A 16,861-nucleotide genomic window follows, 5' to 3' on the forward strand; every position below is an offset into this window, starting at 1 on the left:
ATTTTTTCCTTCTGTGTTATTCTGATTAGATCATTCCTGTGTACTCATGACTACAATCAGGGTATTAAACAGTTCCATCAATGCAAAAAAGCCCTTATACCCTCTCCCCACTCTTAACCCATGGCAAAACTTGCTCTGATCTTCATTACTAGAATTTTTCCTTTTACGAAATGTCAAATAAATGAAATCACACAGTGTGTAACCTTTTGAGACTGGCTTCTTTACTTGGCATAATGCCTTTGAGATTCATCTGTCTTTTCATTTCTGAGTAGTATCCCATTTTATGGATAATAGTTTGTTTATCCATTCACCTATTGGAGGACATTCAGGTTATTTCCAGTTTTGGTGATTATGAATAGTGCTGCTCAATAGAGGTTTTTATGTGAATGTAAGTTTTCTTTTCTCTAGGGTAATAACCGGAAGTGGGGTTCCTGGGTCATATGATAAGAATATGTTTAAATTTGTAATAAACTGCCAAAGTGTTTACCAGAGTGACCATACCATTTTGCATCCCCACCGGCAGTGTGTGAGAGTAACTGATAATATTTTAGTGAATTAAGTTCTGATAATCATTTGATTTTAGACCTAATATTCCTAGGAATTTAATTTTTAAATAAAAGTTTTAAAGTGTTATTCCAAATTTCTCTCTATGCTTTGCTTTATCCTTGAGAAAGAGACATTTGGAGTTACTTTACTTTTTGATTACTCTAGTTGCATTTGAAATGTGCCACTGTCAACATTTTGTGAAGGAAATACATAACATCTGTTTTACATTTAGTGAAGTTTGAACTATGCTTGGGAAAATAGATAAATTGCAATCACTCTTACAGCTCTAAGAGCCGATACACACACACACACCAACACACACACTCTCTCTCTCACAAACACATACACACACACACACTTTCTTTCTATAATGGAAGACTGTGGAGATGTGAATGGGGGTGAAGGAATTGTGACTTAATCCACTTTTAAATACAGTTCTTTTAAAAAAGTTATGTAAGAGAACAGTCTTTTTCTTTCTCTGGGTGTCTGTAGTGTGTGTGTGTGTTTAAACTTTGGCCATTGTAGTTTTTAAGATTTATTTCTTGGCTCACTCCCTCATCACATGATTAAGAGCTTATTTTTTGCTCCCTTGTTTAATGGAGATTAAAACATCTTGTCATTTTGGCCTTGTAAGCTCTAATGAAGTAACTACTGCTCTTTATGGACCTATATTCTTTGGAGAGTAATTTCTTCTGTCAGACGTTAAAAAGTATTATTATTATTATATTATTATTATTATTGGCTGCTGGAGGGATTTCAACTGCATAAGCTAACTTTTAACAGTCTACTTAGATTTAATACTTTACCACTGCAATTACAGTCTGGGAATCCTTATAACAGTATAGATCCCTTTCTCTCCCTGCTTCATGTTATAGTTTTTATGTGAATTACATTCATATGTATGCACTGAAAACCCCATCAGACAGTAATGGTTTTTTACTCTCAACCATGATACATAATTTAAAGAATTTAAAAGTGATAGATTATTATATTTACCCAGATTTTTACCATTTCTGTTTTTCTTCCTGATGCATATATCATGGCTGTGTTCTCCTAGATACTTTGGTGTGCAATCTGAGTAGAGATATTCTCTTATAGTACTGTGATTGACTCCATAAATTGACATTGATATAATACTTTTATCTACTTTGCCATCCATATTCCAATTTGGTTATTTGATCTAATAATGTCCTTTATTGTATTTTCTTTTCCTCTGCAGTACGTGATCCAGGCTAGGGTAAAGTATTGCATTTAGCTGTCATGTCTTATAGATTTCTTTAATCTGGAGCAATTCTAGAGCCTTTTATGACTTTGCCATCTTTAAAAAATACAGATCTTCCACCTCCCCCTCCCTGCCACTCATAGAATGTTTTTAATTTAGTCTTTGATTTTTTTTCTCATCATCAATTACTGTTATGTATTGTCAGGCAAAATACTGTATAGGCGATGTTTTGTCTGTCTCAGATAGCTGTCCCTCACAGGTGATGTTAATTTTGATCATCAGTCAAACTGTTGCCTGATTCTCCACTGTATCATCACTGCTTTTTTTCCTCCCTTACAACTAATAGACAGTCTATGGGGAGATACTTTATGATCATGCAGATACTACTCTTCATTAAAATTTCTCCCTATATTTAGCACCCCTGGTGATTCATATCTGATCTACTTTTTACTGTGGTGGTTGCAAAATGATGATTTTTCAACTCCAGCACTTCCCTTTACATTTCTCAATAAGCATTAGTCCTTGTGCTTAAGAAATATATCTCCCTTCACCCCTGTGTATCAATATGTGTGTATATGTATACATATCTATTTACTATAGATATGATATCATTCATTCTTTTTTTTAAAGGTTTATAATTCTTTACTCTTCTTTTCATATTTTTGAGCACTTCCTTATATTCAGGGATAAAAAGACTTTCCAGGCTTAAAATATACCTCTCCTGCCCCAGTATGAAAACTTAAAAAAAAATAAATACATGCGTGTTGAAAGCATATTATGTATTTTGTACTGTATTAGTCTCTAAGAATATAACTGAACAAAAGATACATAGTTTCTGACTTCATGAAGCTGACAAACTAGTAAATGAGCAAAACCAATAACGTGTGGTAAATGATGATGGGATAAATGCTATGGGAATGTAAGTGCATACCTATTACGTGGCAAACATTGTATGTGCTTAATATGTAGCAGTTAACAAAACATCTCTGCCCTCATAAACTTATTTTCTAGGAAGAGGAAAAGGCAATAAATAAACTGATATATAAAATGAATAATATATTAGATAGAGATAAATGGTATGGGGGAAAATAAAGTGAGATGGGAAATAGAGAATGTACAGGATGAGGGAGAGGTATCCATTTTTAAATAGCATGGTCAGAGAAGGCCTCACTGAGAGGGTGACTATGAGTAAGTCAGGGAGCTAAACTTGCCTAATTGTACCCAGCTGGTTACCAACTCTAGGTACTCTCTAAAAGTGAATCCTATTTTGCCTTGCATTATAATCACTTAGTATGCATATCTTATCCTTAGTATAAATCACAAATATGTGATAACAAGGACAGTGTACCTTCATATAACACATTTCGTTGGGTTTTTTCCTTTAAACTAATGACTAACCACTGAATTAGGAAAGATATTTAAACTCTGTGGAGTTCTATCTGCAAAATGAAGTAACTGGATAAAAGTATTTGCAAGCTTCTGCCCCATTCCAAAAGTTTATATGAAGAATAACAAATCAAAGAATAAAAATATTTCTGAGAAATAATGGAACTTATTGGAATTGGAATAGTAGAGCTATTTGAAGAATATCCATGAGCTAGGTCTCCCCTTTACAACATGGAGTGATTGCCAATATTTGGGGAATGCTTCTCAGCGAAACTGGATCTACAAAGCACTGTTTCTCTGGGCCACCCACTCTAAATGGAATTACTTCATCTTACAGATTCCCTATTGTGTGATATTACTTGTGGCATAGATTCCTAAACTCCTTCAGTAAGAATACATGTCCACCACTATTTACAATATACTCAACTGATCGAGTTACAAGGATTCTTTGAGAATGAATTCTATGTGGCAGATGCTTTTTTCACTATTTCTGTTGTTATTTTTGAAGAAAAAAAAAAAAAAGCACAGAAAAGTGTAAAAAGCTGTAACTGGAAGGGATTTAGGACAAAACTGCTCCTCAGATTAGTCATTGTACAGGTAAGCTGAATGATTATTATGCAGACATGCTCGTTTTTCATATGTCTGAGGCAATTTAGGTCATTTTCCAAGAATCACAATTCAATTAATCCCCTTATTGACTTCCACAAGTTACTTACTATCCCAAGTTCTGATAAGTTCACCAAGATTAGCTTCAAAGCAGCTTCAGAGGGCCATTTACTCAGTGATTAACAGCTGCACCAAATTAGTTACCTTCATAGAAATATCACTATAGCTTCCACGAAGACTAGTTTGGTGAGGTCCCTCTGAGAAGCAGTTCCAATGAGTTTATTAACTCATGGTTACAGGACAATTTGGCTGAGTGACCAAGTATGGAGAGAATAAACCTCACCACTACTGTTTATGTGTTCTGGGGTAGTCTTTTTGCTATCTACAGGAACCAACAGCTTACATGTGAAATAAACATCTATGCTCATATATACTACATGGCTAATGTTTAAAAGTTAGTAATAAATGCATGGGAACCTATTTTAATAGGTTTTTAAAAAAATTATTTGAGTATGGTAAGGCCAACAGATCAGGAAGACGATTACCATTGAAAAGATAGTTTGTTACTTAGTTGGTTCCTAAGAGGGAGGGGTACATCATGCCACTGGGGACCACAGGGAGAAGCACTAGAGTAGGTCAGGAGACAGAGAACGGGCAACTGGTCAAGAGCCTTTACTGTGGTTTCTGAGGTAAGGAAAAGGTGAGTCAGGGTGAGCAGGCTTAGGTTGGCTAGTTTGAATAATTTCAGGAGGCTGTGGGTCATAGGGGCTGTCACTAGATGCCTCTGGTACCTAGCCCTGAGCAAGTGGATAGGGGAATAGCAAATATAAAGGAGGTGGTTGAGATATGGGTTCTGGACTGGTTGTATCACGTTAGAAAAGCATTCAGGAGCAAGTTGTTTACTATCTCTAGGAATGGGCTAACCTTGGGAGGCACAGTTTCTTCAGGGTCAGCAAGGCCCCAGATGTCAAAGCATCAGAATACAGAAAATAAAAGACATGATTAATACAGAGCCCTGGCTGAGTCCTTTTAAAATTCAAGGCATAGATGTCAGTGAAACTAGCAGAGTAAGTAAGTACCTTTGAAGATTCTCTCCTCTCTAAAAGCAACAAAAAAACTGGCCAAAACTGTCAGAATCAAATTTTTTGGAATTCTAGAAATGAACCAAAGGGTTGTAGCAATCCAGGGAGCATTTATTCAGGAAAAACGGCAGAATCGTGATAACAAGAGTGAGCTTTGTGTTTTTTAAATGCCCTATACCTATCTCTCCTTTACCAGCTCTGTGTTAGCCTTGACAACAAAAAGCCTGTAATCCTGGTGATAACCAGCAAGCCTGGCAGCCACCAGAGGGAGCAGAATAGGTTCAAACTCCTTCAAAGCCACATTCCCAGTAAATTGTCATTGTTTGACCTGTTTCTTTATTCCCTGGAAGATCTCACTTTCAAGGCTGTGTTTATTTGACCTGACTCAGAACTAATCTAGTGTGAAAGGCTTTTCTCTGGGAGAATTTGTTGAAGATATTTGGAGGCTTTTTTTTTTTTTTTTTTGGTCCACGCTATGAAGCTTGTGGGATCTTAGTTCCCCGACCAGGGATCGAACCTGGGCCCCAGCAGTGAAAGCGCTGAGTTCTAACCACTGGACTGCCAGGGAGTTCACTGAAGGCGATTTTTAAACTTCATGGGTGCCTGAGGCGGTGGATAACAGCTGGGGCAATTAATAGGTTAACGAAAAAGCTTAAAAAGAAAAGCTGTAGAATGCAATGGCTAGGGACTTCAAAAATCTCTGACCTATCCCTGGGACTCTAGAAGGTCCTGCCCATGTGTTGGGTTGTGTGCATGCTCAGGAAAGACCTGAGATGACCTAAGTTCTCACTACTGGCTGACCGTGAGGCTGTGCAAAAGCAAGAAGTGAAAGCTAAGGTGGTATTGTCATTTGCCTTGCTGAGTATTGAAGCTATGCCCAAGAGAAAGCCCCTTGGCAAAGACTTGGAGACATGGGTTCAAGGTGTTTAAGTAAATCTCTGTCAAAATATTAGCTAATTGAGCAGACTTATGTAGTCATGCACAACAAAAAATAGACTCAACAGATTGGTTCAGAAAAGTCACTAAACCAACAAAAGGAACAAGAAGCACAACGGCAAACCCTGGGGAGAGGGGGAATCTGATTCCAGGAATTGCCACACTATAGTGTTTAAAATGTTCAGTTTTCAATAAAAATTACAAAACAGGCAGAACGAAAAACAAAACAAGAAAGTAAGGCCCATGCACAGGGAAAAAAGTAATCAATCAATAGAAACTGTCCCTGAGGAAGCCCAGACTTTGGATTTATTAGACAAAGAAACTGTTTTAAATATGCTCAAAGAGTTAAAGGAAACTAAGTGAATGATGGCTCTGGCAACAAGTTTTCTTAATTTTCTTCATGTGAGAATGTCTTTACTCTCATTCTTGAGGTAGATTCTTTCTGGATATAGAATTCTAGTTTGACAGTTCTGTTCTTTCAACATTTAAAAAATGTTGTGCCACTTGCTTCTGGCCTCCATGGTTTTTGATGAGAAATAGACAGTTATTCAAACCATTGTTCCCTTATTTATAATGCCTCATTTCTCTGTGCCTGCTTTCAAGGACTTTCTTTGTCTTTAATTTTTAGAAATGTGATCATCATTTCTCTGGACTTAGACATCTTTGGGAATCTGTAGGTATATTTTTTTAGTCAAGTTTGGGAAGTACTCAGTCCTTACTTCTTCAAATATTTTTTCAGTCCCAGGCCCTTTCCCCTCTCCTTCTGAGACTGATGACATGAAGGTTAAACCTTTTGTTATTATTTCACAACTCTCTGAGGATCTCTTACCTTTTTTCCCCCCAATCTTTTTTCTCTCTGTTGGTATTGAATAATTCCTATTGGTCTATCTTTAAGTTTCTTTCCCCTGCCATCTCCATTCTGCTATGGAACACTTCTGATGAGGTTTTTTTTTTTTTTTTTGGCTGCATTGGGTCTTCGTTGCTGCACGTGGACTTTCTCTAGTTGCGGTAAGGGGGGCTACACTTCGTTGCAGTGCGCGGGCTTCTCATTGAGGTGGCTTCTCTTGTTGCAGAGCATGGGCTCTAGGCGCACAGGCTTCAGTAGTTGTGGCACGTGGGCTCAGTAGTTGTGGCTCGCGGGCTCTAGAGCGCAGGCTCAGTAGCTGTGGCGCACAGACTTAGCTTCTCCACAGCATGTGAGATCTTCCCAGACCAGTGCTCGAACCTGTGTCCCCTGCATTGGCAGGCGGATTCTTAACCACTGCGCCACCAGGGAAGCCCACTGTGATGAGATTTGTATTTAAGTTATTGTATTTTGCAGTTCTAAATTATTTGAATCTTCTTATTATCTTTTATTTCTTTGTTGATATTTTCTATTTTTGTATTTCTTTAAACCATGTTCATGATAGCTTGTTACAGCATTTTTACGATTTTTATGTTGCGTTTTAAGAGTTTTCTCTATATTTTGGGTTCTAGACCCTTTTCAGATATATATTTTGCAAATACCACTGTGTAGTTTGTTTTTCCACTCTTGATAATGTCGTTTGATGCACAGAAGTTTTAATTTTTATGATGTCTACATTATCTATATTTTATTTTGATGTTCATGATTTTATTGTCATTTGCGAAACCACAGCCAAATCTAAGGTCGATATTTGCCTCTGTGTTTTCTTCTGAGAATTTATAGTTTTAGCTTTTATATTTAGGTCGTTGATCCATTTAGAGTTTAGAGCATATGGTGCAAAGTAAGGGTGCCACATCATTCTTTAGCATTTGGATATCTGGTTGTCACAGTACCAGTTTTTGAAGAGACTATTCTTATCCCCATTGAATGGTTTTGGCACTCTTGTTGAAAATCAGTTGACCATAGATCTATGATTGTATTTCTGGACTCTCAGTTCTCTTCCCTTGATCCATATGCTTATGCTTTTGCTTATTACCAGCAGTACTAGTTGCCTAATTGGGAGGATTAGGGACATGGCTCCTCTTTGGCATTAGGGTTCTGTACTGCATGGTTTCCCTTTTCTCATCTTTTTTTTTTTTCTTTTTTTTAACTGCATCAAAAATTTTATTGCCTAATTTTTGAAAACTTTTGCTATTAAGTAATAAACCACAAAAGAAACTTTATTAATATTATGTCCAGTAGATTAAATTGCATGATTTTGAACATTGGTTTTGTTCTATTGAGATATAGTTGATATATAACATTATATTAGTTTCAGGTGTACAATATAATGACTAGATATATGTATAAATTGTGAAATGATCATTACAATTACTCTAGTTAACATGTATAACCACTCAGTTACTTTTTTTTTTTCTGATGAGAACTTTTAACATTTTCTCTTCTAACAACTTTCAAATATACAATACAGTATTATTAACTACAGTCACCATGGTGTATATTACATCCCCATGACTTACTTATTTTATAACTAGGAGTTTGTACCTTTTGAACACCCTCACCCATTTTGCCGACCTCATACCCCCTGCCTCTGGCAACCATCAATGTGTTCTCCGCAACTGAGTTTGTTTTTTGTTTGTTTGTTTTTTAGATTCCACATACTAGTGAGATCATACAGTATTTATCTTTCTGTCTCTGACTTATTTTACTTAGCATAATGTCCTCAAGGTCCAACCATGTTGTTACAAATATCAGGATTTCCTTCTTCTTATGGATGAATAATATTCCATTAGATAGATAGGGATATTTATCTCTACGTGTGTGTATATCTATCTGTCTATCTTGGAGGAAATTAAGAGTAATATTCTAGTGAACACACAAATAAGAAAGTGAAACAGCTTTATTGCACCTATGGAGAAAGTTCTAGTGGTCTGGATAGAAGATCAAACCAACCACAACATTCCCTTAAAGCCAAAGTCTAATCCACATCAGGGCCCTAACTCTACAATTCTGTGAAGGATGAAAGAGGTGAGGAAGCTACAGAAGAAAAGTTTGAAGCTAGCAGAGTTTGGTTCATGAGGTTTAAGGAAAGAAGCCATCTCCATAATATAAAAGTACAAGGTGAAGCAGCAAGGGCTGATGTAGACACTGCAGCAAGTTATCCAGAAGATATAGTTAAGATAATCCATGAAGGTGGCTACACTAAACAACAGATTTTCAATGTAGACAAAACAGCCTTATATCGGAAGAAGATACCATCTAGGACTTTCATAGCTAGAGAGGAAAATTCGATGCCTGGCTTCAAAGCTTCAAAGGACAGGCTGACTCTCTTGTTTGGGGCTAATGCCACTGGTAACCTTAAGTTGAAGCCAGTGTTCATTTACCATTCCAAAATTCCTAGGGCCCTTAAGAATTATACTAAATCTCTTCTGCCTGTGCTCTATAAATGGAAAGCCTGGATGACAGCATGTCTGTTTACAACATGGTTTACTAAATATTTTAAGCCCGCTGTTGAGGCCTACTGCTTAGAAAAAAGATTCCTTTCAAAATATTATTGCTCATTGACAACGCACTTGGCCACCCAAGAGCTCTGATGGAGATGTACAATGATATTAATGTTTTCATGCCTGCTGACACAACATCCATTCTGCAGCCCATGGATCAAGGGATAATTTCAACTTTCAAGTCTTATTATTTAAGAAATATATTTTGTGAGGCTGTAGCTGCCATAGATAGTGAATTCTTCTGATGGATCTGGGAAAAGTCAGTTGAAAACCTGGAAAGGATTCACCATTCTGGATGCCATTAAGAACATTCATGGGACTTCCCTGGTGGTCAAGTGGTAAAGAATCCACCTTCCAATGCAGAGGACGTGGGTTTGACCCCTGGTTGGGGAACTAGGTTCCCACATGCTGCGGGGCAGCTAAGCCCACGCGCCACAAATACTGAGCTTGTGCGCGCCTCAACTAGAGAGCCTGCGTGCTGCAAACTACAGAGCCCATGTGCCCTGGAGCCTGCACACCACAACTAGAGAAGAGAAAACCCCCACGCAACAGCTAGAGGGAATCCTGTGTGCCGCAACGAAAGATCCCGCATGCCTCAACGAAGATCCCACATGCCGCAATTAAGGCCCGACGCAGCCAAAAGAAAAAAGAAAAAAAAACAAAAAAAAACAAAAAAGAAAGAACATTCATGATTCATTGGAAGAGGTGAAAAGATCAACATTAACAGGAGTTTGGAAGAAGTTGATTCCAACCCTCGTGGATGATTTTGAGGGGTTCAAGACTTCAGTGGAGGAAGTAACTGCAAGTGTGGTGGAAATAGCAAGAGACCTAGAATTAGAAGTGGAGCCTGAAGATGTGACTGAATTGCTACAATCTCATGACAAAACTTTTAATTGATGAGGAGTTGCTTCTTACGGATGAAGAAAAAGAAAGTGGTTTCTTGAGATGGAATCTACTCCTAGTGAAGATGCTGTGAAGATTGTTGAAATGACAAAAAAGGATTTAGACTGTGACATAAATCCAGTTGATAAAGCAGTGGCAGGGTTTGAGAGTATTGACGCTAGTTTTGAAAGAAGTTCTGTGGGTGAAATGCTATCAAACAGCATTGCATGTTACAGAGAAATCATTCATGAAAGGAAGAGTCACTTAATGCATCAAGCTTCATTGTCGTCTTATTTGAAGAATAAAGGTGGTGGTTGCCACAGCCATGCCAACTTTTAGTAAACATCCCTCATCAGTCAGCATCCATCAATGTCGAGGAGAGACCCTCCACCAGCAAAAAGATTTGCTGAATGCTCAGATGATGGATAGCAGTTTTTAGCAGTAAAGTGATTTTTTTTCTTGTGAACTTTTTCCTCTTTATTGTGAACATTAGATCAGTTTAATATTCAGGAGTCCTCAATCAGACATGGACTGATTGGGTCCAAATATATAGCAAGTGTATTTATATCTTATAGAAACTTAGTTATTTTTTTTTTATTTAATAAATTTATTTTATTTTATTTATTTATTTTTGGCTGCGTTGGGTCTTCGTTGCTGCGCGCAGGCCCTCTCTAGTTGCGGTGAGCGGGGGCCGCTCTTCGTTGCAGTGCGCGGGCTTCTCATTGCGGTGGCCTCTCCTGCTGCAGAGCACAGGCTCTAGGCGCGCAGGCCCCAGTAGTTGTGGCACGTGGACTCAGTAGTTGTGGCTTGCAGGCTCCAGAGCGCAGGCTCAGTAGTTGTTGCGCACGGGCTTTGTTGCTCCGCGGCATGTGGGATCTTCCCGGACCAGGGCTCGAACCCATGTCCCCTGCATTGGCAGGCAGATTCTTAACCACTGCACCACCAGGGAAGTCCCGAAACTTAGTTTTAAGTTGAAATATAGTAGACATACAATATTATGTTAGTTTCAGGTGTACTACATAGTGTTTTGACATTTTCATACATTATGAAATGTTTACCATGGTAAGTCTAGTAACCATCCATTCCCATACAAAGTTATTACAATATTATTGACCATATTCCTTATGCTGTATATTACATCTCTGTGGCTTATTTATTTTATAACTGGAAGTTCGTACCCTTCACCTATTTCTCCCCCACTCCTAAAGTATTTTTTAATTAAGATATATGCCTTGTTTTTTTAAAATTAATTTATTTATTTTTATTTATTATTTTTGGCTGCGTTGGGCCTTCATTGCGGCACGCGGGCTTTCTCTAGTTGCGGCAAGCGGGGGCTACTCTTCATTGCGGTGTGTGGGCTTCTCATTGCGGTGACTTCTCTTGTTGCAGAGCACAGACTCTGGAGTGCACGGGCTTCAGTAGATGTGGCACGTGGGCTCCATAGTTGTGGCTTGTGGGCTCTAGAGCACAGGCTCAGTAGTTGTGGCGCACGGGCTTATTTGCTCCGTGGCATGTGGGATCTTCCCGGACCAGGGCTCAAACCCGGGTCCCCTGCATTGGCAGGTGGATTCTTAACCACTGCGCCACCAGGGAAGACCTGTACCTTGTTGCTTTTTTTTTTTAGACATGAAGCTATAGTGTAACATAACTTTAATATGCGGGAAACTAAAAAAATCTGTGCAATTCGCTTTATTGCGATGTTTGTTTTATTGTGGTGGTCTGGAACTGAATCTGCAATATCTCTGAGGTATGCTTATATTCAGATCCTCTGCCTGTTTTATCTGATTGTTTGGGTTTTTTGCTATTGGGTTATGTGAGTTCTTTATATATTTTGCATATTAACCCCATCAGATATTTGGTTTGCAAGTATTTTGTCCCATTTGCCAAGTTGCCTTTTCATTTTGTTGATGGTTTCCTTTACTGTGCAGAGACTTTTTAGTTTGATGTAGTCCCGTGTTTATTTTTGCTTTGTTGCCTTAGCTTTTGGTGTCAAGTCCAGATAATCATCACTAAAACCAGTGTCTTCACTCCTCATCTTGTATGACTTCTGCTGGCTAGAAGGAGCAGTCTTTCCCTGGGCCTTTTTGTTTGTTTTTTTAATTTCAGTCTGCTCTAGCATCCAGATTGGGATGTACAAGAGGTAAAAATGAACCCCAAGGAACTCATTATCTGGTCCTCCCTTAATTCCTGAAGTCTCTACCTGTTTTGCTTCTTCTGTCCACATATCAGAATCTTCCAATATTTGCTTTATGTGTTATTTCCATGTTTCTAAATTGTAATTAATGGGAGACTTCAGGTTCAATGTGCTTACTCTACTGTGACTAGAATGGGAACTCTACTCCCACAATCATTTATCGAATGAATGATTAAATGAACACGTGCATCTTGCCTATAAGTTGCTCAGAAGTGTTTGTAGGTGTCAATATAACAATAGGTATAGTATTAAGAGAATTGAGCTAAATGCCTATGGGAGCTCATAGGCATAGGAATGAAATTATTTCTAGCTATTTTGGAATAGGACATATGGTGTGGTGGTGAGACACAATAAATCTGTGACACCAACTGGGTGTCCTGTAATTCAGTTCAATTCTGACACTACCCAGATTTAGCAGAGACCCACAGGTTAAGGGCAAAGTCCTCCATAAGACTGCTAGACTTCAGTAAAAGTTACAACCCAGAAACAGCCAAATGGAAACAATTCATAGACCAAGGTCTAGGGGTGGGGTGGGGTGCCGTGGGGGCTGGGGGAGGAGGATAAACATAGAGCTTCTGTGCCCTCTCTTCATGGAATCTGGGCACATCAGCCTCCTAGCACATCCACATGTTCACCAACCTGAAAGTGCCACTGAGTTTTGTTGTCCAGACGTTTTATTGGGGTTACCTTACATAGGCGTCATGATTGGCCATGTGATTAAACTCCTCCAGCTCCCCTCTCTTCCCTGGAGAACTGGTGAGCCCACAGTTCCAACTTTTAAATCATGTGGTTGGTCTTTCTGGTGAACAGTCCCCATCCTAAGGCTACCTAGGGACCACCCTGATTCACCTCATTAGCTTAAAAAAGGCACTCTTGTCACTCAGGAATTCCAAGAGTGTTTGAAGCTCTGTGTTAGGAACTAGTGACAAAGGCCAGATATATTCTTTATTATACCACAGGTCATCAAATGAGACATCAAGGAGAAAGTGGCATTTGTGTGATATCTTGAAAGATGGGTAGGATTTAAACATTTGAAGATGGAGAAAAGGGAATTCCAGCCTGAGAAATCACACAGGGGCACATATTCAAAAGGGCAGAGTTCAGTGTATAGAAATATATTAAGTACTTTTTTAGCTTTAGTGTCGGATCTATAAAAAACAATAATAAGATAAAGCCAGATGGAGGGCTTAAATGAACGATAATAAACGATATTTATTAATCATAGAGCCTTTTATTTCTACAGAGCAGAAGAAAGAAGAGATCTGTTTATGTTTTTCCGAAGCCTACACTTCTTTGTGGAATGGTGTGAATATCGTAAGCGCACATTTAAACATTTCAAGGTAGAGTCTAAAGTCTTTCAATTTAAACGTATATGGAAAGTGAAGCTGATGTTAATTTGGGGGTTTAAGATAACATTCTTAAAGTTTTCAAACAATAGAAAATGTTTTTATTGGCTTCTAGATTTGTAGTTATTTGGAATAAATGAAGGAGGAATTCTTCTATACAAGTCAGTTAACCATTTATATTGAAAGAATATAGTCTTACTTATTTTACAGTACACATTTTGAAAAATTAATCTGTCAAGGACACTTGAAGTAAAATGCCAAATGCTAATAAAGGACATAGGCGTAGCAGCCTTGTAACGTCACAGTGTAATCTTTACTTCCTGAGCCACACTCTGTATTTTGAGCTTCTTATTTATTGTATATTTCAAGTTTAAATATTGAAGTCTGATTCTTGTAAAGTAATGCTTCTTAGGTCTGATACAGATACATTCAGAGACTTTTTTTTAATTCCCTTTGTTTTCTGTCATAACTAGAACTATATTTGGCTGCATTGTAATCCCCCAGGTCCTACTTAGTTAGATAGTATCAAATTATTGACAGCAGTGATGCACACAGAAACCAGTTCTGAAAGAGTTAACATAAATAATATCTCAAGGTTCAGGTTCCCTCAAAATCCTGAGTCCGTGACTATTGTTTTTATGACTGGTACTAATTCTCATTTATTTTGGATTCTTTTTTTTTTTATCATCATCATCATTATTTGCATTTTATTTGGTTGAGCTAGTAATATCTGTCAAGCATAAGATTTTCTTTAGAATGAAATATGTCAGTACCTGTACTGTACCTGTACTGTGGTCCCTTGAGGAGTGCTCAGGATTATGTTGTTTACTTGCAGGTGCTCTTGCACCAGAACAATTAAATAGCTCTTCTTCAGAATTGGTAAAATACAGTAATGATTGAGAAGTCTGCTGGCAGTTATGGTAATGAATCACCTAATACGGCCATTTACTTATACATTAGAATGGGTTGTGGGAAATGTGAGCACTAGTCCCATTTTCAAACTGATTTTCCTCTAGGTGCTTTTAAGGCAAGTGTAGAAGTATAATTGGTGTGTTTTTCCTGTAGAGGATAAAGTGCTTCTTTGAGCTGATCCTTTGCTTGTGACAAGGTTACTAGAATGGAAAGAAACATCACATTGTTGTGCAACCATCACCAGTAAAAATCTGTCCCATTAAACACTAATTTGCCATTCCTTCATTCTCTCAATAGTGTCCTTTGATGCATAGAAATTTTTAATTTTGATGAAGTCCAATTTATTTTCTTTTCTTTTGTAGCCTGTGCTTTTGGTGTCATATCCAGGAAATCATTGCCAAATTCAACATCATAAAGAATTTTCTCTTTATTTTTTCCTGAGAGTTTTATAGTTTAGCTCTTAAGTTTAGGTGTTTAATCCAGTTTGAGTTAATTTTTATATATTCTGTAAGCCAGCAGTCCAACTTCATTCTTATACATGTGGATATCCAGTTTTCCTAGCATCACTTGCTGAAGAGACTGTCCTTTTCTCATTGAGTGATCTTGACACCTTTGTCAAAAATCATTTGACTATATATGCAAAGGTTTGTTTCTGGATTCATTATTCTATTCAATTGGTCTGTACGTCTGTCCTTATGCTAGTATCACACTTTTGATTACTGTAGCTTTGTAGTTACATTTTGAAATGAGGAAGTGTGAATCCTCCAATTTTGTTCTTCCTTTCAAATTTCTTTTTGGTGTTTGGAGTCCCTTGAGATTCCATATGAATTTTGGTGGGTTTTTCCAGTTTTTTTAAAAATGTCGTTGGGAGTTTGTTAGGGATTGCTTTTGAAACCACTAGGTGGCGTTTCGGGGGGTTCCAAGGAGCTCCAGTCCTTTACGTCTCATCGTGGAAAGAATTCAGCAAGAGACAAAGTGATAGGTAAGTTAAAAGCAGATGGGCTAGAGGGTGCTGCGCCCTGAGAACTTAGTTGGCTACAGTTTTATAATCAAAGGAAAAGTGGGGAGGAGGAAAAGACCACCTTCTTCCTCATTCTTGAGTAGACGTCAAGTTTCCATCGTCAGCTAGTCCTCCAGGTTGGACAGGGGAGTTTTCTTGTCCCTACGTGGTCAAGCCAGGACTGTCATGGTGCTATGGAAACATTATTTCAGGTCTCCATACAATGACGGTCTTTCACTTTGAAATGTCACATTTCCATAAATTATTGTTTTTTATGTGTGCAGAGAGCATGTCCTAGGGGTCATTAACTTACTGAGCTCACTGGGCAGGATGTGGGTCTCATGCCACCATTGTATATTGTTTGGGGGCATGTCTCATGTTTCTGTTGCATGGCTTTGTTGCTAAGCAGGCATGCTTGGTTTTGTGGTTAAGCAAACCTGCTTTCTTGAGCGATCATTAACTTACAGGGGTCTCCCATACTTTTCCTTTACTTACAGTCCCCTAGTGGGATTAACTATTTAATCACCTGCTTTGTCCCTTTACTCTGTTCCTATCATTTTGAAGTTGTTTTGGGTAGCGCTGACATATTAACTATTCAGTCTTCCATTCATGAACACAAGATGTCTTCCCATTTATGCATATCTTCTTTAGTTTCTTTCAGGAATGTTTGTAGGGGTAAAATATTTTTAATTTTAATCCTCTGTTTCATTATCAGTGTCAAGAATGAAGCAATATCTATTTAAGATAATGGGGATCAGCGTATATTTTACTTCATTATTTTATTTGTGACTTAAGGGTGTATATAAGGTTGTCGGGTACCTAGGTTCATATCTTCTTATCTAGAAGTCTCAAAACTATTTTTTAAGATAATTCCATAATTCAGACTTTTAAACCAGTGCTCTTTCCTAATTGCTATTTTATATAAACCACTGGCTTTTAAATTCTCTAAAATTTGAGAGTTATTTTATGGTGCTTTTCCCCTTTAAGTTTAGTAATATAAAGAACATAGGAATACATTATTATTCTGACATCTGGAAATGGGAAGGAAGTCTTTACTGACCCCTTTCCCCAGTGTTGGTTCCACCACTCAGCAATCCTTTATTAAGTTTGTTTTTCCAGATAAAGTTACAATTTATTTCTATTGATTTATTCAAGATTGTGATAGTTTAAATATTCTATTTTTCCAAATAAAACAGAGCCCTTCTATTTAAATGGATTTTATTTTGCACTGTTTACTATATATTCAATTTAGATGTGCTCACTATTATGCTAGCACTTTGAATGTATAAAGGGAATATTGGTTGTGTTCAGTGCGCTCAGTGAGCTTTCAGTCACAGAGAA

The 16,861-nt window shown here is 37.8% G+C and overlaps 1 protein-coding gene across 2 annotated transcripts in view; it reads left to right on the plus strand.

The window, feature by feature from the left end:
• CENPP (centromere protein P) overlaps positions 1 to 16,861 on the plus strand; it is a 238,686-nt gene that overhangs the window by 62,285 nt on the left and 159,540 nt on the right. For both annotated transcript variants that reach the window (XM_061200616.1, XM_061200617.1), the window contains exon 5: positions 13,506 to 13,602. In XM_061200616.1, coding sequence (XP_061056599.1) covers positions 13,506 to 13,602 — 97 coding nt within the window. The remainder of the gene's footprint in view (positions 1 to 13,505; positions 13,603 to 16,861) is intronic.

The sequence above is a fragment of the Eubalaena glacialis genome, chromosome 9 (assembly GCF_028564815.1).
Source record: "Eubalaena glacialis isolate mEubGla1 chromosome 9, mEubGla1.1.hap2.+ XY, whole genome shotgun sequence".
Taxonomy (NCBI): Eukaryota; Metazoa; Chordata; class Mammalia; order Artiodactyla; family Balaenidae; genus Eubalaena; species Eubalaena glacialis.